The sequence below is a fragment of the Ruditapes philippinarum genome, unplaced genomic scaffold (genome assembly GCF_026571515.1).
Source record: "Ruditapes philippinarum isolate M1 unplaced genomic scaffold, ASM2657151v2 ctg3770_1_1_1_1, whole genome shotgun sequence".
NCBI lineage: Eukaryota > Metazoa > Mollusca > Bivalvia > Venerida > Veneridae > Ruditapes > Ruditapes philippinarum.
This window is the reverse complement of record NW_026858656.1, coordinates 125,526-146,861: the sequence shown is the minus strand read 5'-3', so window position 1 is coordinate 146,861 and position 21,336 is coordinate 125,526. Positions and strand designations below refer to the sequence as shown.

The window sequence follows — 21,336 nt, the reverse complement described above, 5'->3', positions numbered from 1 at the left end:
GCACAGTCTTTGTTTTAATCAATCTCTGAGAACAGCTCAAATTTAGTATTGATATGTGCAAAACAGTTTCCTTCTTTAAACAAACAAGTCTGACTTCTGCAGCATTTTGACAACAAGGACAGCCAATATACATAGTTGCTTTGATGTCTATAATAAAGAATGGTAAGTCCTCTCTAGAAGAGCTGGTCGGATTTACTTATTATTTTCTTTATATCATTCAGGCGATGTCTTTTGTATATTTGTTTTGTATTATGACCAAATGGTCCCCTTTTATAAAAGGACCACCAGAGCTGAAAATAGAAAAGTTTCATGATCATCACCAAATGTAGACAGACTAACTATAGCATTATAAGGTAGTTTTCCTTAATGTGTGTTCAAGGACACTTTTCGTTAGCACTGCAAGCATCTTTAAATGTCTTCTCATGAATCAATGAATGGTCCAACATTGCCAAAGATTTTAGTGACAATGTAGTTGTAAACAAATAACACCTGATAAAAACACAACACATTTTTTTCTGGCCACTAGGCTCGCTACAGTTTGATATGCATAAATGATCTGTTGATGTAAATGCTACAATTGGCACAGAATCTGCGTACTTAACTATTGAAAAACTTGTTTGTTAATACCATTTAGAGCCAGTTTGGTGAATGACACTTTACTTTGACTATTCAAGAACAAAGAATATTTGGGCTATCCTACTCCCTTGCAGTTCTTGTACAATATCACAGTGCTAAAGATATTACTTTGACTTGTAACTAAATTATCACATGTCTTCAATTTTATTGTCCCCGCCTTTTCGAAGAAAAAAGGGGGATATAGAAATAGGCTCCGTCCGTCCGTCACACTTTCGTGTCCGGTCCAGAACTTTGTCATTTATGAAAGGAATTTGAAATAACTTGGCACAAATGTTTATTATAATAAGACAATGTGTCATGCTCAACAACCAGACCACTACCTACAGGGTCAAGGTCACACTTGCTCATTCAAGGTCAACATTGTCTATTTGAGGGTATATGTCGTGTCCGTCCATAACTTTCTTATCTATGAAGGGATTTTGTAAATACTTGCCATAATTGTTCACAATAATCAGACGATGTGTCATGTGCAAAAACCAGTCACCTACCTTCAAGGTCAAGGTCACACTTAGAGGTCAAATATTAACATAGTCTGTTACAGGGTATATTTCGTGTCCGGTCCATAACTTTGTCATTTATCAAAAGAATTTGAAATAACTTCGCACAAATGTTTGTTATAATAAGACGATGTGTCATGCACAACAACCAGACCCCTACCTCCAGGGTCAAGGTCGCACTTGCTCATTCAAGGTCAACATTGTCTATTTGAGGGTATATGTTGTGTCTGGTCCATAACTTTCTTATCTATGAAGGAATTTTGTAAATACTTGCCATAATTGTTCACAATAATCAGACAATGTGTCATGCACAAAAACCAGTCACCTACCTTCAAGGTCAACGTCAGACTTGGAGGTCAAATACTTACATAGTCTGTTCCTTGGTAATTATTTTGTGTCCGGTCCATAACTTTTTCATAGATCAAAGGATTTTGAAAATATTTCGCACAAATAGTCACTATAATAAGAGGATGTGTCATGCGCAACACCTGCATCCCTACCTCCAAGGTCAAGGTCACACTTAGAGGTAAAAAATTAACATAGTCTGTTATAGGGTATATTTTGTGTCGGATCTAGAACTTCTTCGTAGTTCAAGGGATTTTGAAATAACTTGGCACAAATAGTCACAATAATAAGACCATATGTCAAGTACAACACCTGCATCCCTACCTCCAAGGTCAAGGTCACAATTTGAGGTCAAAGGTTAACAGAGTCTGTTATTTGGTATATTTTGTGTCCCGTCCATTACTTCTTCATAGATTAAGGGATTTTGAAAATACTTGGCACAAATGGTCACAATGATTAGATGATATGTCATGCGTAACATCTGTGTCCCTACCTCCAAGGTCAAGGTCACACTTAGAGGTCAAAGATTTACATAGTCTGTTTTAGGGTATATTTTGTGTTCAATCTATAACTTCTTCATAGTTCAAGGGATTTTGAAAATACTCTGCACAAATAGTCTCAATAATAAGACGTTATGTCATGTACAACACCTGCATTCCTACCTCCAAAGTCAAGGTCAATACTCTGCACAAATAGTCTCAATAATAAGACGTTATGTCATGTACAACACCTGCATTCCTACCTCCAAAGTCAAGGTCACACTTAGAGGTCAAAGCTTTACATGATAGATTTTTAAATTCCGTGTTTCATTTTATTTTTTTAACAAATTTATTGTTGCATTTGCAGATCTAGCATTGATCATAATTTTGGACTGAATGTCCTGAGATCCATACCTCAATCTTTTGAAATAGCACAATTTTATGCATCATATAAAACTTCCCGAGGCGGGGGACGTTGGTAACTCTGTTACAAACTCTTGTTCATATACATATGTAATAAATTGAAGGTTACTATCCAAGTCTTACTGACTCTGACATGGATTTTAATTAAGCAAGTTTTGCATGCTGTCAAATCTTAAAAACTCTTGAGGGTTTTTCATTTGAACCTTAACACATGTCTTGAGGATTATAATAGGAAATAACTGTCCAAGGTCTATAACTCTGGTATGAATTAAATGACTTTATTGAGACTTGATGGTACACAGGATGTTTTTTATTCATTCACATCAAAATTGAATCAAAACAAGTTGATGACTGAAACAGATGTCCCACTTAGTTAAAATGTTAAAAATTGCTTAGAATTTTAAGGCTTATTTATTGAGCAAGGAAGAGTCCTTGTCTAACCCCCAAATGTCTGTGAATTTTGAATGAATTATGGCATTTATGTGAACTTTAACTATCAACAGGAATATATATGCATTTTTGTTTGTTTATAAACCTCTCTGCTAACACCCTTAAGGTTGTCCTCTTATTTAAAGTAACAATATCCTTTGCGCTTCTAGAGAAACCTTTAGGTTGATTATTTCTCTTTCTGGTAATTACAGGAACCCGTCAATTAATGGCCGACAAGAAGTTAAGTTGATGGATCCGATACAAGGGTTTTTATTTTGGAGATTAACCTTTTTTCTTGCTGTTGAATTACAGTTTATTGATTTGGGTTGTAAGTGAATTATTTATACTTTATATACATAGAACGATTAGCAATAGATGATGAAGTAAAACAATGTGGTAGACTCCAGTTTCTTTAATTTTGACTGGGACATAAGATAACTTTTTATCTTATGTCCCAGATTTTGATGATGAACCTGTTTGCTGCTTCACGTCTTCAGACATCAGTAGGCCTACTTGCATAATTTTTTTCATGCGCGGTTCTTATTAAATTTATAAAAGAGAATACCCATTGCCTATGTGGCACATATCACAGTGTAAGCTTTTTTATGACCTGATATATTGCTTGCTATGCTTCACCACTTATTCATGCAACATGCCTGTGGTTTTCATTCTGTCTACAGATGAGTCATTTTATCAGGTCTTGTTTATAGCCAGATTAGTGCATAATGCACCGTTATGTGTGCGATGCACTTATTGACCTTTTCGAAAACCTAGCTAAACACCGTTTTCCGGTACATTACGGATTTAGCTCTGGGGAATTACACCAAATGAAGTACATAACACAGTTACATGATATTTCTATTTTTCTATCATTATTTTACTGTTTAAGGTGAACAAAATTAATGTCTGAAAATTATCAATTTTCCTTGAATATCTATTGCAAATTATTCAAATAAACAATTTTTTTATAATGAAAATCAATAAAATTCAAACAGACAGTGGAATCTTCGATAGTAAATAAGGTTATTTTCTGCGTAAACTTGTGTATTTACTTTCTTTTTTTATGGAATTATTCATATAATGATATTTAAATAAATTATTTTCTTATAAAGAATTAAGTGTATTTCAGTTTAGTTTAAAAAAAGGCCGAAAACATTGACTTCGCTATTACACTCCATTACGTGAATTCCCCAGAGCTATGTACAGAAAGTACCGGAAAACGGCGTTTAGCTAGGTTTTCGAATTCGTGAATAAAATTTAAACGGACTGAGTGGAATCTTCATAATAAGTAAGGTTATTTTCTGCGTAAACTTGTGTATCTACTTTATTTTCTGTATGGAATTATTCATACAATGATATTTAATTATTTTCTTATAAAGAAATAACTGTTTTATTTCAATTTAATTCAAAAAAGGCCGAAAACATCGAGTTCGCTATTACACTCGATTAGGTGAATTCCCCAGAGCTATGTACAGACAGTACCGGAAAACGGCGTTAAGCTAGGTTTTCGAATTCGTGAATTGGTGTATTTTAAAATGCACCAATTGGTTTACCAGTCTAACATGCACATCTAATTCTTTGAATCATTGTAAATAGGCCTATAGCAGAGCGAATAATGGCACCTTCACTTACTATAGTCTATACAACAGCTTACTATACTAAAGATAATGTTATATATGATATTAGGCAAAGCCATTATGAAGTTGATTGGGGAAGTTGGTTAAAAAAAGGTTTATATTTCTGTTTTGGAAGTAGCTTGCCGTACAGGCCTGTACGGCTAGCCAAAAGTTCTAGCTGTATGTGAGTCACGTACGACTAGCCAGGACACAATGCATTGTCTAGCCGTACGACACTTTTCAAAATTATATGGAAGTCGAACATGCATATGTTATTTTGTGCCTCATGATTATGATTTGTTGTTTTATTTGTATGAAAGATGAATGTTTGTTTATTAAGCACATGGATCGAATAAATAATGATAGGAGTGGGATAAATAAAAAAACATTGGAAAAAAAGTGGTGAAAAGCAAAAAATAATTGTATAATTTTTGAAATACAGTAGATAAATATCGATCAATTAATTAGCCTTAATTAAAGCCTACTAAGGGACTGATAATAGAATTTTAAAATGCGTTTCATGGAACATGCAAACTTTCCTTAATGATGGACAAACTTCTATACCGTCGGTAATTGACGCAATTATCAGAGCCCAACAACAATAATTTTCGCTTTTTGTTTCATTTTAAAGGTGTCGAAAATTAAACTTAATGAAACAAAAAAGGACTATTATCAAAATTTTGTAAACTATTTCAATTGGTGTTATTTAACTGCTACCAAGCGCTATTTTTTCTCGACGTCTTGAGATGACAAAGATCGATATTCATACTTTTTTACTGTAGCCAACAAGGCGATTAATCTTGAAAAAGTAAACATACGAAGACAATTGCTGTTTCTTGGTTAAAATCCTCGCTTAAAGTCATAAAATAACATATGCATTTTCGACTTCCATATAATTTTGAAAATGCTGTACAGCTAGCCAATACAGTGAGTCCTTGCTAGTCGTACGGGCCCGTACGGCTAGTCAAAAGTTCTAGCCGTACGTGAGTCACGTACGACTTCCTTCTGTTTTAAAGGTGTAATTCGGTATTTCATGCTCCACTTTCGTTATTAATCAGAAAACCTAGACAATTATTATTTAACTAAATCGTTGTGATCGTTCTATTATCAGAATATCCCCGCCTATTTTCATTGAGTTACATTGATAGTGTATCATACACTAATCTGGAGATATACTAGACCTATTTATCTGAGTTATTAAGTCTCAGTTTATATCAGTCACTATATTTGGAGGTGAAGATGTGGAAGCAGCCAGATAGCACAGTAGGTAGAGCGGCAGAACTGTATTCCGAGATCCCAGGTTTGAGTCTTGGTCACGCTGCACATTTTTCTCACCCTGTGACATTTGGCGGCCATCCTGGGAGCTTGTCAAAAGTATTTATGCATAAAACGCGGATTTGAAGCTCTAGTTTACATTGTAATTGTTAAAACAATTGAAATATGTTTTAGAGATTTGATTATGTTACCAAGATGAAATATATCTCTGTGATTGTTTACATGAATATATGTGAGCAAATACATGTATTTGACAAATAATTTTAGAGATAGTATAATGTAATGAATCATAAATGCTTGTTTTATTTTCAGCTTCCACGCAGTTAGCTGATCCTTACATTTATACGAAGCCACCCTGTCCGGATTTTATTTGTAGATACCAGATTCGTTTACCATGTCAGTATAGATGTGATGGTCAGTTAGATTGCCCAACTGGTGAAGATGAGAAAGATTGCCCATTCATTCAAAATCAAAGTATATAACTTTTTTTTTATATGCAGTAGAACTTCTATGAGTCAAACTTTTATAAGTCATTTTCTCGATGTGTCTAAGTATGTTAAAAATAGATAAAAAATAGGACTTAGCTAATGTCAAGTTTCTTTATCTGTAGAAAATGCATGCATAAAAGATAAGCTGTTTTCCAAGGTTTTTTAATACTGTTAAAAGCAATCTTTTTTCTATATAAAATATGATGAAAATAATGCTACAAAGTATAAATACAGAATTTTCAGGACTTTGATATTTTTAATTTCTACTCATATATTCTTTGCATTCATTTCTGAGAAATTCACATATCTGTTTGTTTTTCTTTTGTATTTCTAAACAGTACATGTGCATTTGTATTTGTAAATTACAAATCAGCAATTGTATATAATGTAAAACTCTGTAAAAGCTGCTTTTAAGCATAGTCTTATATTGTGATCTGTTTTTAAAGTCTTTCTATTATAATGTTGTTTCCTGTCTTTTTTCCATAGCTCCAAAGGTTTTTGAAGGCCTTTATTTAAATATCACACCAGAACATGTTGTCGTTCAACAAGGCCAAGTAGCGGAAGTCAATTGTTCAACTAAGGATATTACTGCACCTATCAAAGACTTCAAATGGCAAGCTTTAGGTACCTTTAAATAATTTGTGTCAAAAGCCAGTTTGCAGTCTTTTTATTAAGAATAAATACTTAAAATGTGATAAAGGAATGATAAGTAAGCTTCTTACCCTTGGACCACAGGCTTCATGGAGAAATCAAAAGTTAACCAAATGATTCTATATTTAGAATTACCATTAGGGTTTTAATCGGTAACATCATAAGATACTCTTGCAGTTCTTAAGTGTTTGTTTCATTCTACCACTATGCTTGTTTTTTGTTTGTGTATACAGTAGTTTATTGCTTAAATGAATTTGCGACATTTGTTTGCCTAGAAGCTATAGTTCTGAACACAATAATTATAAATGAAAAAGTAAAATTTTTAAAATACGAATGGATCTGGGATGCACAAGATCTGTATAAAAGAACTTTAGCAGGCTTTTCTGCTTAAAACAACGTGATTTTAGCTGTCAACCATTAAACAGTTTGCATTTGCATTATCGGCCATGCTGGCACAAAATTTTGAAAACAAAAGTATTTTCCCATTGATATATCATACAATGTATACAAGTCATGTATCGTTTGAATTATTTTCCAGGAAATGAAATAAAAGACTATATGTTCAAACAGATACAGCTTGAGAAATATGTCATAAAATTGCTGATACCTAATGCCCAACCAGAGAACTCGGGTACATATAGATGTAAGCTTCATACAGCTGATGGTCAGCATGCTAGTAAGGTTATTCAGATATGGGTCAACAGAACTGGTAATTATGCTTTATTTTTATGCTATATTTAATGTATCATCACGTGTCTGCACCTGCCTGAAATGAGGTAGCATTACAATTTTTGGCACTGAAATTTTTATAATTTGGCTACAGACATTGTAATTTGGCAACAGTTTGGCTGCAGAACTTGTAATTTGGCAACAGTTTGGCTATAGAACTTGTAATTTGGCAACAGTTTGGCTACAGAAATTGTAATTTGGCAACAGTTTGGCTGCAGAACTTGTAATTTGGCAACAGTTTGGCTGCAGAACTTGTAATTTGGCAACAGTTTTGCTACAGAAATTGTAATTTGGCAACAGTTTGGCTACATTACTTGTAATTTGGCAACAGTTTGGCTACATAACTTGTAATTTGGCTGCAGAACTTGTAATTTGGCAACAGTTTGGCTACAGAAATTGTAATTTGGCAACAGTTTGGCTGCAGAACTTGTAATTTGGCAACAGTTTTGCTACAGAAATTGTAATTTGGCAACAGTTTGGCTACATAACTTGTAATTTGGCAACAGTTTGGCTACATAACTTGTAATTTGGCAACAGTTTGGCTACAGAACTTGTAATTTGGCAACAGTTTGGCTGCAGAACTTGTAATTTGGCAACAGTTTGGCTGCAGAACTTGTAATTTGGCAACAGTTTGGCTGCACAACTTGTAATTTGGCAACAGTTTGGCTGCACAACTTGTAATTTGGCAACAGTTTGGCTACAGAAATTAGTTTGGCGACAGGATTTCTTAACCATGCTTTGCTATTTTGATAAAATTTTGTATGAAATCAGAAAAAGTCACTGACTATGTTAAAAGAAATTTTTAATCAGAGTAAACCTTTGTCTATGATGGAGTGCTTCATTTTCAAGTAATGCTAGAAAATCACCATAAGGCCTTATCTTGATACTTGTTAAATGCATTGTAGTTTATCATGAAATATAAGTAGTTACTTGCTGTACTTTGACCATCATGTAGTCAGAATCCAAGATGGAACGCAAAATGAAACATGCATTGTTGTTTAAGTTCAAAAATGCATTTTCTTTGCATCAAGAAATGCACTTAAATTTGCAAAGGAATGTACATGGAAGCAAATCTTAAGATATTGTTACAATGTCAAACTTGTATAATTTACAACTTGTTGTATATGTTTTTACTTAGATGGAGGCACAGTTAAATTTTTTTTTTAATAAGATAGGTTTTCATACATTTTAAAATATGAAAAAAAATCACATTTTTATCTCCTTCCGTTTCAGCGGACCTTCAACTAAGTGTTGAACCTACAAGACATTTTGTGAATCCATTATTTGTTACTAGAGGGGAGACCATACGAGTCAACTGTTCTGCCAAAGACCTAAAAGTTCCGATTGTCAGCCTGAGATGGGAAGGAGAAGCTGGTATGTAATGTTTTTTATTACACTGTCTTCAGATGTGTGTCTGCCCTTCAAGCTCAATAGGGAGAGCACCCGATAAGTAATCCAAGGGTTGCTGGTTTGATCCTTGGGCGAGGCAAATTTTACAAGGCTCTGCCGAGTTTCCGCTAAACAGTTAGCAATGACATCATTTAAAGCATGCAACTTGTCTTACATGGGGGGAATGTGTAAGAAAGAGTTTTCTAGCACCTGTGTAAACAGTAGATAATCTTGTGTGATATGCAAGAAAAAATGATACTCCTAACTTTTTGAAATGTTATGACCAGAAATAAACAAATTAGGAGAACAATTGGTAATTTATATTGATATAATTAGATGGCTTTTTTACATCACAGCAATCCTATGTTTTAATACTTTGTTATTGCTTTTCATCTTAGCAACTTTAATTATGTGCGTCAGTTACAGAAAGAAGGCTTCTTACTTCTTACATACACTTGGACATATTCTTTATTTGCTGAGGCAAATGGGATTTGGTGAACTGGGTTTAAATGTGATTTGAACTTGAACTTGTAGAGGGTTTTCTTTGGAAAATTTATGTAAAATTTTAACCCATAAACTGTTGACCTCAAAAATGATAAATCTTTGCAAAGTCAGCTTAAATATAGCCTGACCGCTTGTTGTATTTTGAAAATTGAAATCCCTTTAACTTTGAATGGACTGTACAAAATTAAAAACTGGAAAAATCCATTTCACAGGTTAAGGATAAACTGACTTCATTAAAGAAACATGTAAATGCTAATCTACAGTTGTTTTTATTATGCACGAATGTGAATTTATTCTCTTTAAAATGAGAACTAAGGAGTTAATTGTTTTAACCCTTAATTTGCTGATTAGCCTTTGCCACCAGTAATGACCAGTATAGAGCCAAGGCCAGCCTGCACATCCATGCAGTCTGTCTGACCATGCTCTATACTGTTGGTAGCTCAATTTTTGTATTTTGATATTGAAATCCCTTGAACTTTGAATGGACTGTTCCAAATTCAAAGTGGGACAGATCCATTATAGAAATATAGCAGGTTAATTGTTTTAAGTTTTAACATTTCAGGTGGCCGAGCTGATTCATTAGGGAATGTCAGACAGATTCATTACAATGAAAGCATAGTCTCATTACATGTATCTCAGGTAGACTTAAAGAATACAGGAACTTATGTTTGTAAACTGTTCACAACTTTTGGTGTGACTGCAGCTATAAAGTTACAATTACGAGTAACAGGTGAGAATTTTGAAAGGAATGGTACAGCTCTCCCTTGTGATTTAATGTTTTATCTTATTTGATAACCAATGAAATTGATAGATCCCTACTCTGACCTTTCATTTGAATAACAATAGATTTAACCATAAACATTGACATGTGCTCTTTTGTTAACAAATATGTTGTGGTGAAGTTCTGAATGTATCCTTTAATCTGTTTTTTTTATAACAAATATGTTGTATATTAATGTATCCACTAATCTGATGATTAGAATTAGACAGGTCAGGGATCTATGCATTGCTTCAAATATGTAAACTTCATTGGTTGTTCTCATTTGTTAAAATAGGCTACAAAATGATTATTTTAGTGCTTGAAATTATTTTTTGTTCACTAGTATTGTAATTGTATCATAACATATTTGCTTTGGTAAAATGGCTGTCTATCAAACTGTCTAGCACAAAAAGTGATTACCAACACTGAATTGGTTAGTGTTCATTAGTTAGCATTTACCACATTCTATTAGTTAGACGAGTGCATTTTTCTTGACCAATGCTTACAAATGAACACTAAACTATACAAAAAGTTTTAGTAAGAGCATGGGGCTTTGTTATCGTCATAGTTATGATGATACAGTGATTTTCCTTCTCTTCCCTTCCCAATTGAATTTTTCTTTAAAATCATGCAGCTTTCCCAAGAGTCTGAACTTACACCAGCTTTTTTACTTCCCACATTAACAAAACTTTGTAGAAAATAAAATAAAAATATATGTAATGTTTGTATCTTTTGGTTATTGTGGCATTCAATATGTTTAGATTTTGTGCTTGTAAAATAAGCCGGCAAAGGGCATGTGGTGTCTGGACAGTGTTCAGTTTTGTATATGCATGGAGGGATAATAGCATTACTTGATATAAGTTTTCATCCGTAAGAAATGTACTGCCGCGTGCATGAACCAGGTTTCTAGTTCAATCTTATCTTATACATATAAGGAAGGATAGCAGTATTATTTGATTCAAATGTTCATCATCATAAGTCCTATGTTTCGCGAATGAACTAGGTGCTAAGCTAGGCCAGAGGTCAAAGTCACAATTGTCAGAGGAAAGTGCTTGTCCAATGTGGGACTTCTACATACATCGCAGGAATGATTTATAACTTGGTACATATGCTCAACATTGTGAGGCATAATGTTGTGAATAAAATTAAGGTCCCTTTTGCCAAGGTCACTTGCAGGGGTCAAATTGAAAATGTGAATATTCATAAATTGTGGGATTTTAATGAAAATGTTCAGTATTGTATAACTTGGCATTTATGATGTGTATATTTTGTGACAAATGAGGCACTCTCTTTACCTTTTGGTTTAAATTTTCTGTTTTCTGACTCCTTTATACATTTTACATGTACTCTTGACAACCGCAATTTTATAAAAATGCATTTTCGGTAGTTTCAGATGTAAGTATAGCAGTGGCAAATACCGCCAAGTTTTGTCGACTTATTTGTAAGGACACTGTTGATAAACATACATTTATACATGTACCATGCCATTACAAGTGTGATGGTGTTCAGCACTGCCCTTGGGGAGAGGATGAACAAAATTGTCCAGGTAACTTCTTAATTTGCTGATCAGAACCTTAAGCTGATGTGTATGTATTAATCTAGGCTTATGAGGGTCCATCTGCCCTTTCAGGCACTGAGAGTACGGATCCCCAGACATGTCACCATTCATGTCCTTGAAAGTGATTATATGTAAAAAGTTGACCAATAAATTTTGTATCAGTAATGCACTGAATGATACTAAACATGTATGCAAGCTGATTTTTGTGACGTTTAATATTTAAAAGATGCATGGGAGACTAATGATACTATTATAATTATGCATCATGGAGAAGAATAAGGTTTTGCTGCCAAAATAAATTGTCATATCATTTGGATGAGCTTGACTGACTGATACGCTTACAGAAAATAGTTACTATATTTGGATATGTATTGTTATCATGATGAATACAACAAAATACGAACAAAATGTCATATCTTGACAAAGAAACATAGTTAACATTGAAAATGTAAGGATTTTATTAGTAAGGTCAATTGTTAAACGTTTGACATGGTTATAAGGTCGCCATATAAATAGTTAGCATTTTTTCTAACAGTGACACATACTAGGTGAAATGTCTGAGGATCTGAACTCTCAGTGCCTGAAGTGGCAGATGGACCCTCATTAAGCATATTTTCTAATTAGTACACCCTGACCCATACTAGTCGCTGTTCAGTCAGTAAATATTTTGAAATAAATATACACTAATTAGCAAACAGTGCAGACCATGATCAGTCAGCATGCATGTATGTGCCAGATTGTCTTGGTCTACATTGGTAGTGTGGGAAGACTCAATCAGCAGGCTCTCGGTTAATTAATTCTGTGTTTTATTAGAAGAAGATCATTTTGGTATGTTTGAACTAAAAATGAGTTTACAAAAATTGATTTAAATTATGTTAATTTAAACCAATTATAATAAGTATTAAATTATATGATTTCAATGAATAATTTGAACTAGTAGAATGAAATAAGTTTATATACTTTTTTCAAAACTATAAAAGAGGTAAACCTGTCTTTTTAGCTCACCTGTCACAAAGTGACAGGGTGAGCTTTTGTGATCGCTTTTCGTCCGGCGTCCGTCCGTCCGTCCGTCCGTCCGTAAACTTTTACTTTAAATGACATCTCCTCATAAACCACTAAGCCTATTTCATCCAAACTTCACAGGAATGTTCCTTTGGTGGTCATCTTTAAAAATTGTTCAAAGAATTTAATTCCATGCAGAACTCTGGTTGCCATGGCAACCGAAAGAAAAAACTTTAAATATCTTCTTTTAAAAAAGCATAAGAGCTAGAGCTTAGATATTTGGCATGAAACATCTTCTAGTGAGTGTCTACCAAGTTTGTTCAAGTAAAAGCCCTGGGGTCAAAATTGGCCCCGCCCCAGGGGGTCATTGAATTTCCTTATATGCATATAGTAAAAACTTGAAAAATCTTCTTTTAAAGAACCCAAAGAGCTAGAGCTAAGATATTTAGCATGAAACATGTTCTAATGGGTGTCTACCAAGTTTGTTCAAATAAAAGCCCTGGGGTCAAAATTGGCCCCGCCCCGGGGGGTCATTGATTTTCCCTATATGCATATAGTAAAAACTTAAAAAATCTTCTTTTAAAGAACTCAAAGAGCTATGGCTAAGATATTTAGCATGAAACATGTTCTAATAGGTGTCTACCAAGTTTGTTCAAATAAAAGCCCTGGGGTCAAAATTGGCCCCGCCCCAGGGGTCATTGATTTTCCCTATATGCATATAGTAAAAACTTAAAAAATCTTCTTTTAAAGAACCAAAGAGCTAGAGCTAAGATATTTAGCATGAAACATGTTCTAATGGGTGTCTACCAAGTTTGTTCAAATAAAAGCCCTGGGGTCAAAATTGGCCCAGCCCCGGGGGGTCATTGATTTTCCCTATATGCATATAGTAAAAACTTAAAAAATCTTCTTTTAAAGAACTCAAAGAGCTATGGCTAAGATATTTAGCATCAAACATGTTCTAATAGGTGTCTACCAAGTTTGTTCAAATAAAAGCCCTGGGGTCAAAATTGGCCCCGCCCCAGGGGGTCATTGATTTTCCCTATATGCATATAGTAAAAACTTAAAACCTTCTTTTAAAGAACCAAAAGAGTTAGAGCTAAGATATTTAGCATGAAACATGTTCTAATAAGTGTCTACCAAGTTTGTTCAAATAAAAGCCCTGGGGTCAAAATTGGCCCGCCCCGGGGGGTCATTGATTTTCCCTATATGCATATAGTAAAAACTTAAAAAATCTTCTTTTAAAGAACTCAAAGAGCTATGGCTAAGATATTTAGCATCAAACATGTTCTAATGGGTGTCTACCAAGTTTGTTCAAATAAAAGCCCTGGGGTCAAAATTGGCCCCGCCCCGGGGGTCATTGATTTTCCTTATATGTGTATAGCAAAAACTTAAAAAATCTTCTTTGAAAAAACCCAAATAGCTAGAGTTAAGATATTCAGCATGAAACATCTTTTAGTGAGTGTCTACAAAGTTTGTTCAAATAAAAGACCTGGGGTCAAAAATTGGCCCCGCCCCAGTGGGTCATTGATTTTCTTTATATGTGTATAGCAAAAACTTAAAATCTTCTTTGAAAAAACCCAAATAGCTAGAGTTTAGATATTAAGCATGAAACATCTTCTAGTAAGTGTCTACAAAGTTTTGTTCAAATAAAAAGCCCTGGGGTCAAAACTGGCCCGGCCGCCAGGGGTGTCATTGTTTTTAACTATATGTGCATAGTAAAATTTTAAAAAAAACTCTTCTTTTTAAAAAGCCCATGAGCTAAAGCTTAGATGTCTAGCATGAAACATCTTCTTATGGGTGTCTACCAAGTTTGTGCAAATAAAAGCCATTGGGTTAAATTGGCCCCTGCAACGTTGGGGGGGGGGGGGGTTGGGGGGCCTATATACAGGTGAGCGACCTCAGGGCCATCATGGCCCTCTTGTCTTTTTTACATTCATATTGACTTTTAATATTATATATTCAACATTTAGTTAAAGATCCTGTATGTTTTGTGATTGATATTTTTACTGTGTGAATACCACACTAGCAAAAAAATATATATGTACATATTTATGCAAATAAAACAATTTTTAAACATCGAAGAATATGTAAAATGTGTACTGCAAATATTTGTGCACATTTTATTTAATCAATAAATTACAGGCATTCATTTCTTATTGCAAAATTTGACTTAGAATTTATAGAAAATAAATTTCTAATTACCTCCCTTTATTTACATGAAATGTTAAATTGGGTAATATCTTTATAAATAATGCTTATTGGAACTTACAATATTGACAAATCTTAATTTGAGCATCATATTTATGAATAAACCATGAAAAAATTGTGTTACAGGATCTTTAAATATTATTTTTGTAAAGTTTCTGGTATGTTTTGTAGAGATGATTTGCGAGAATAAATTCCGGTGTAATAATAGTCGATGTATAGACCATGCGTATGTATGTGATAAAGTGAATCATTGTGATGATTGGTCAGATGAAAACAGGTGCATGATGGGTAAGTTATTACAAATTTCTTAATAAAATGCGGTATTAATTAATTAAACAAAAGGTATCTTTACTAGTCACATTACTGGAATAGGTGCATGATGGGTAAGTTATTTCAAATTTGTTATTAAAATCGGGTAACAGCTGTCCGGTAATAACTAATTAAAAGATAGGTAACAACTAGCCGCATTACTGCAATATAATCAAAACATTGGAATAATGATAAGATCCGGTATTATAAAATAGGTAACTCGATAATTATGACATTGACTTCAAGGTTAGGCCAGTCCATTACTATGTGGAATTTTTCCGAAATAAATGTTATTGTTCGTAGTAGAGATGTCATTGATTCAGTGCAAAACATAATTATAGACATAATATTCATATTGGATAACAAAATATTGATGACACACTGATATATCGATAATTTCTAATATTTACTTGCCTTTTATTCACTTTCATACCTGTTTTCAGAAATATACAAGATTATTCTGTTCATACAATTATGACATGTCTTGTTTATAAATGACAATTGCATGATTTTTTTTTTTCACATAACTTCAATGAAATAAGTCCATTACATAACGACAGCATTAGGTTAAGACAGGGACACCCGCTTCTGTATGTTTTGGGTGAATTTTCATAATTTCTAGTCATTGAAATAATTTGTCAAAATTGTTGATTTATTTTCAAATGTGTATTGACTTTTGATAAACAGAAAAAAATCAATGATACATTGATATTGTTTCTATCAATGACAGCTCTTTCCCTTATTTATATTTCATGCTTAATTTGCAAGGACCATAGCTCAGAAGGTATTTTGAAGGTACCAAATAGCAGCATTATAGGTTTTGGTCCAAATATCCTGGTCAGAAAATTGTTTAGATGATTTCTAGCTCAAGTTTGAGTATGGGTCATCTTGTGTAAAAAAAACTAGGTGACAGCACATAAAAGACATGTATGGAAAAACCTTATTAACATTTGCACTATTTCAGATGCATATTTGAACATTGTGATATCAGTTTAAGTTTATGACTATATGTGCTTTTCATAAATTGCTAACAATAATAATTCAGAGCCCAGTTCATTTAGTTGTTAATAAAGCTGAATTGATATCTGTTTTGTTAGTTAGAAAATTCAGCTTCTGTTGTCATTAAAATGGTACTAATGTTATTTGTTGTTTCAGTCACGACAGAACAAACACTTGTTAACATACCACCTGTGGACAGCACTGAGGAGGAAGATAATCAGATGATATGGTTAAAGACAACTGTATACACAGTGATAGCTTGTACAGTTGGAATAGTCTTTCTTATATCAGTCATAGTCATTGCAATATTTAGAATAAAGATGAAACGTGCTGCCGTGCGTCGAGCACTAAGACAGGCAGAAAGACGAAGACGTCACAACGATAGGTGTGAGTCTCGAGACAATTTGCGTAATCAGCCGAGGAGCGAACCTGTTGAGAACGAACCATTCATTTCAGCGCCATCACCCACCCATTTTGGAAATATAATAGTTAATGTTAATAATGGTGTTCAATATGTGCCAAATGTAGAGTTTCCCGTCGAAGTTCAGTTACCACCAACTTACTCAGAAGTGATGGCCGAAAGTGGGAGAGTTGGGCGCAATTCTCCGCCTCCAGAATATAGTACAATAGATAGGAATCCCAATAGAATGTCTGAGATACAAGACTCAGAGTCACACATACAGTTGCTAAGTGAATCAAGATCTGCTGAAACTAATGCTCCACACCTAGCTAGTGGTATGAACGAAAACGACTGCTGGGATATAAATGAAAGAGGTGTTCAAGAAAGTGAAAGTGTTAATGATTATAATTCATTAAGCAGTACTGAGAATGCAATAATCACGCCACCGTCAGGTTCCTTGGCTGATGGTCAAGGTACTCACTCACTCGGAAGAAGACAGTCTGGAAGTCAGAGTGCTAGACATTCTAGAAATGTTAGATCTGTAGGCTCCCCGTGCAGGCCTAAACAACTTAAAGTTTGTGACGGACAGATCGTTCTTGATGACGACTCATCAAATTCATCTTCACCGGAGACAGTAAATAGAAATACGCAAACTAATCTGGCTGACATTACATCAGCCAATCAGAACGTGGTGAAACCAGCACAGATTCAAGTGCAGGCGGGACAAATAATTCTAGCCAATCAGGAAGCGGAATCCTCCATTAATGGAAGAGAAGCAGACGGGGCTATTGCTCAAGGACAGCTGGATGTCAAAGATGGACATATTGTTTTTAAACCTACAGGATCATGAGATAATTATTGAAGAATTTCTATGTGCTATTTATTACATAAAGTTTATATTTCATTTTTTTGAAATCAAATTAAAAGCGATTGCAAAACTGTCATAACTTGTTATACAAAGTTGGATGGTGTGAACTTAAACTGTTTTAGGATAGTAGTACTAGAAAAAATGAAAAAAGAGCAAATTTGAATATAGATATAATTCCTCAAATATGAAAGTACAGTGTACATGTATAATGATGTTAAAAATGGACTGGTTTTGTGATGAATCTGAGTCTGAGTTTTGTGAATGCTTATTGTTTAGAATATTGCAGGTCAGATTGTAACAAAAACGTTCATAGTTTTTAGAACTTTATCACTTGTTTTGTGAAAGTTCATATTCTTAAGAATACTGATGTCACTGGTGAAAAGTTATTTAATAAGTAATAAAAAGTGTACAATAATTTTGAATATATTTGAACTTCAAAATCCTAACGAAAATAGCCTGTTGTGTTGATTGAATATAATTATTCTATCACATTTAAATCTTTTCAATACTAATCTGCAGCATTTAGTAGAAAGTGCCTGTTTTTATAAATATTGGATTTCTCATTTTTTTTTTTTTACTTGAAATCATGTTTGTTGTTAGATTAAAATTTATTAAACTGTATACATTACTTATTGGGCAACCTAATTCATAAATAGGTGATTTGTCAAATTGTGTTAGATTCAAGTTTCCTTTGTATATGTACCCTATAAAAATGTTACTTGTTACATGTACATAGTAAGACTTAAAGTGAATGCTTAACCTGCTATACTGAGCTTTTTACCACCAAAAAACAGCCAGTGCAGTCTGTCCAGGCTCTATACTTAAAAATATTTGGCAGCACAATTTTTTTGTTTTTTAAAATTGAAATCATTTAATCCTTGAATATGGACTATTCCAAATTAAAATCTGTCAAAATTCATGAAACAAATTCAGCAGTGTTAAGTGTTTAAAATCAGATCTGTATAGAATGGTGGAATCTCAGACAAAAAGTAATGTTTAATTTCTCATTACATAACAATGAATTTATAATTAGTCTGAATTCTAGACATGTAATACCATTAAACCATAAATGAGCCGCGCCATGACAGAACCAACGTAATGCGTTTGCGATCAGGATCCATGCTGTTCGCTATCAGTTTCTCTACTTGTTATATGGTTTGTAGGCGAACAGCATGGATCCTGATCAGACTGCGCGGATGCGCAGGCTGGTCTGGATCCATGCTGGTCATAAACGTATTATGTTGGTTTTGTCGTGACGCGGCTCAATTAGTAATGTTGAACTGGGGTGAAGATGCTGAATCATTTTACTTCTACACTGGTAATAGGTCAGGGCTTCCATTAGTGGAAGTTTGGGAGTCATTTACTCCTGATCTTGGCCTGTGACTTGAAAAATATAATGCTCTCTTTAATTCCAATGTCAGACATTTTCAGTATCTCACTTCCAAATTTTACACCTTAATGGAAGCCCTGTCAGCATCAACTCAGCTTTAAATAATAAGTCCTCCCTTTATCAGCCAAACTTGTGTTTTTCTTGAAACAATTTATTGTACTAATGTATATTATGATTTTCTTGCCAAATTTGTATGTGTCAAAATGGCCTCGCACATAATTAAATGCTTCAATCTTTGATGCTTTGGTAGTTCATATAGCATTATTAATTTAAGGGTTTTTCAGTATAAATATTATAAATCTATTCAGCAAATAGTCTAAGTTCAGAGTTCATGGAATTTACACAATGACAGAGGCAATTCATCAGGGCTGCCTTCTGAGAAAATTTTGAAAATCTAGTGTAATGCTTTATGTCTTTTTCTTATTGTAATGCATGATACCGCAAGTCAAAAAGACGTAACACCATATTGCATTTTTTGAAATGTATATGTTTTGTTAATGTAAAAACCATTCCAGGAATGATTTAATACTTTTGTAAAAGTGATGATACCTTAGCAATATTTGTAAACTATGATACATGTTAAAATGACCTTTTCTTAAAAGTGGCCTTCAGTTCTTATTTTCTGTTGGAAAAACAATTCTGTTTTGTTTTAAACTATGAAGTTCAGTAAATTTATCTTGGAAAAATGCATCATGTCACTGTTAAATCTTCTCCGAAATATTGTCCCTAGAGTTATTTATAACGCATAAATGATGTTTATGCCTCCACAGAGTGGGGAGCATATAGCGTTGCACTTGTCCGTCCGTACGTCCCAAAATCTTGTGAACGCAAATCCTCTAAAACCGGATGGCAGATTTTGCTTAAACTTCCAGGGATGAACAACCTTAATGTGTAGATGAAAGTAAAGGAAGAAATTTTTGCTGCGACCAAATTTAACAGAATTATGGCCCTTTGTTGATTTTTTCACTATATAGAAATTTTGTGAACGCAACTCCTCTTAAACCGGATGGCAGATTTTGCTTAAACTTCCAGGAATGAACGACCTTAATGTGTAGATGGAAGTAAAGGAAGGAATTTTTGCTGCGACCAAATTTAACAGAATTATGGCCCTTTGTTGATTTTTTCACTATATACTATGTAGAAATTTTGTAAACGCAACTCCTCTTAAACCGGATGGCAGATTTTGCTTAAACTTCCAGGGATGAACGACCTTAATGTGTAGATGGAAGTAAAGGAAGGAATTTTTGCTGCGATCAAATTTAACAGAATTATGGCCCTTTGTTGATTTTTTCACTATATACCATATATATGTTGTCAGTGGGGGCATCTGTGTCCTTCGGACACAGTTCTATTTTTTTCTAAAAATAGAATATCAAGGAAAAACAAATTGTCCACTTTACTAATTTTGATATAGAGAGCTGACTGGTAGATTAGATGTATCGAGGGATTTTCTTATTGTTTATGTATTTTATTGTCAGTGAATTTCATTTTGCACCTTAATTCTTCTGATTTGATGATAATATGAAATGATTTATCTAAAGATAACATATTTAACCTTAGAAAAGCTCAAGACCTCATTACCCCTTTTGAATTAATTGTTCAGCTCTTATGAAGACATATGAGCCGCGTCATGACAAAACCAACATAATGGGTTTGCGACCAGCATGGATCCAGACCAGCCTGCGCATCTGCGCAGTCTGATTCGGATCCTGATTCGGATCCATGCTGTTCGCTTACAAACACTTTAACAAGTAGAGAAACTGATAGCGAACAGCATGGATTCTGATCAGACTGCGCGGATGTGCAGGCTGGTCTGGATCCATGCTGGTCGCAATCCCATTATGTTGGTTTTGTCATGACGCGGCTCATATATTATTTACATTATACCTATGAAATAAGTGGTCTGGTTTACCTCAAACTTGCTCGGTAGTATAATCGTACATTCTTTCAATAATGATTATTTTGATATTAATTGAAGTAATTTTTTCTTGTGAATTTTGTTCCAAGTAGAAATATCTTTAAACGATTTGTTTTTTGTATTTTCATTTAATATTGTACAGAATTTTGTAAGGCCTTTATAGTCATTTTGATATTTTGTAACTTTTATTATAGATCTAAACATTTTAAATACAGAATATGCACTTTTACAATTTTGAAATACACTATTTTCCGTATAAGGAGAACTTGTCAACCCATTTTGAAGAATGGTACTGTATTTTTGCAAGTCTCCTGTTTCTTTTTTCTCTAAAAAAAGATCTAAATTATGAGATTTTATCACTTATTTTATATTCTTCATACTTTTTGAATGTCTTATTTTCTACATTGTATCTGACATATGTTTATAATCAGTGGTGTTTACAGAAAACAAAATTTTTCAGGCC

The 21,336-nt window shown here is 33.7% G+C and overlaps 1 protein-coding gene across 3 annotated transcripts; it reads left to right on the top strand.

Moving 5' to 3' along the window:
* Positions 1-2,991: 2,991 nt before the first annotated feature.
* LOC132753864 (uncharacterized) lies at positions 2,992-20,268 on the top strand. 3 transcript variants are annotated; one of them, XM_060744403.1, is made up of 9 exons: positions 2,992-3,137; positions 6,013-6,174; positions 6,675-6,812; positions 7,378-7,548; positions 8,802-8,942; positions 10,024-10,191; positions 11,615-11,767; positions 15,161-15,277; positions 16,454-20,268. In XM_060744403.1, exons 1-9 carry the CDS (start codon positions 3,059-3,061, stop codon positions 17,545-17,547), a joined length of 2,223 nt encoding a protein of 740 aa, XP_060600386.1. In that variant the 5' UTR covers positions 2,992-3,058; the 3' UTR covers positions 17,548-20,268. The 3 variants fall into 3 exon arrangements, with proteins under 3 accessions (XP_060600386.1, XP_060600385.1, XP_060600387.1); XM_060744402.1 differs by having other exon boundaries at positions 11,609-11,767; XM_060744404.1 differs by lacking the exons at positions 2,992-3,137; positions 6,013-6,174 and having other exon boundaries at positions 6,675-6,801; positions 11,609-11,767.
* The last annotated feature ends 1,068 nt before the right edge of the window (positions 20,269-21,336 follow it).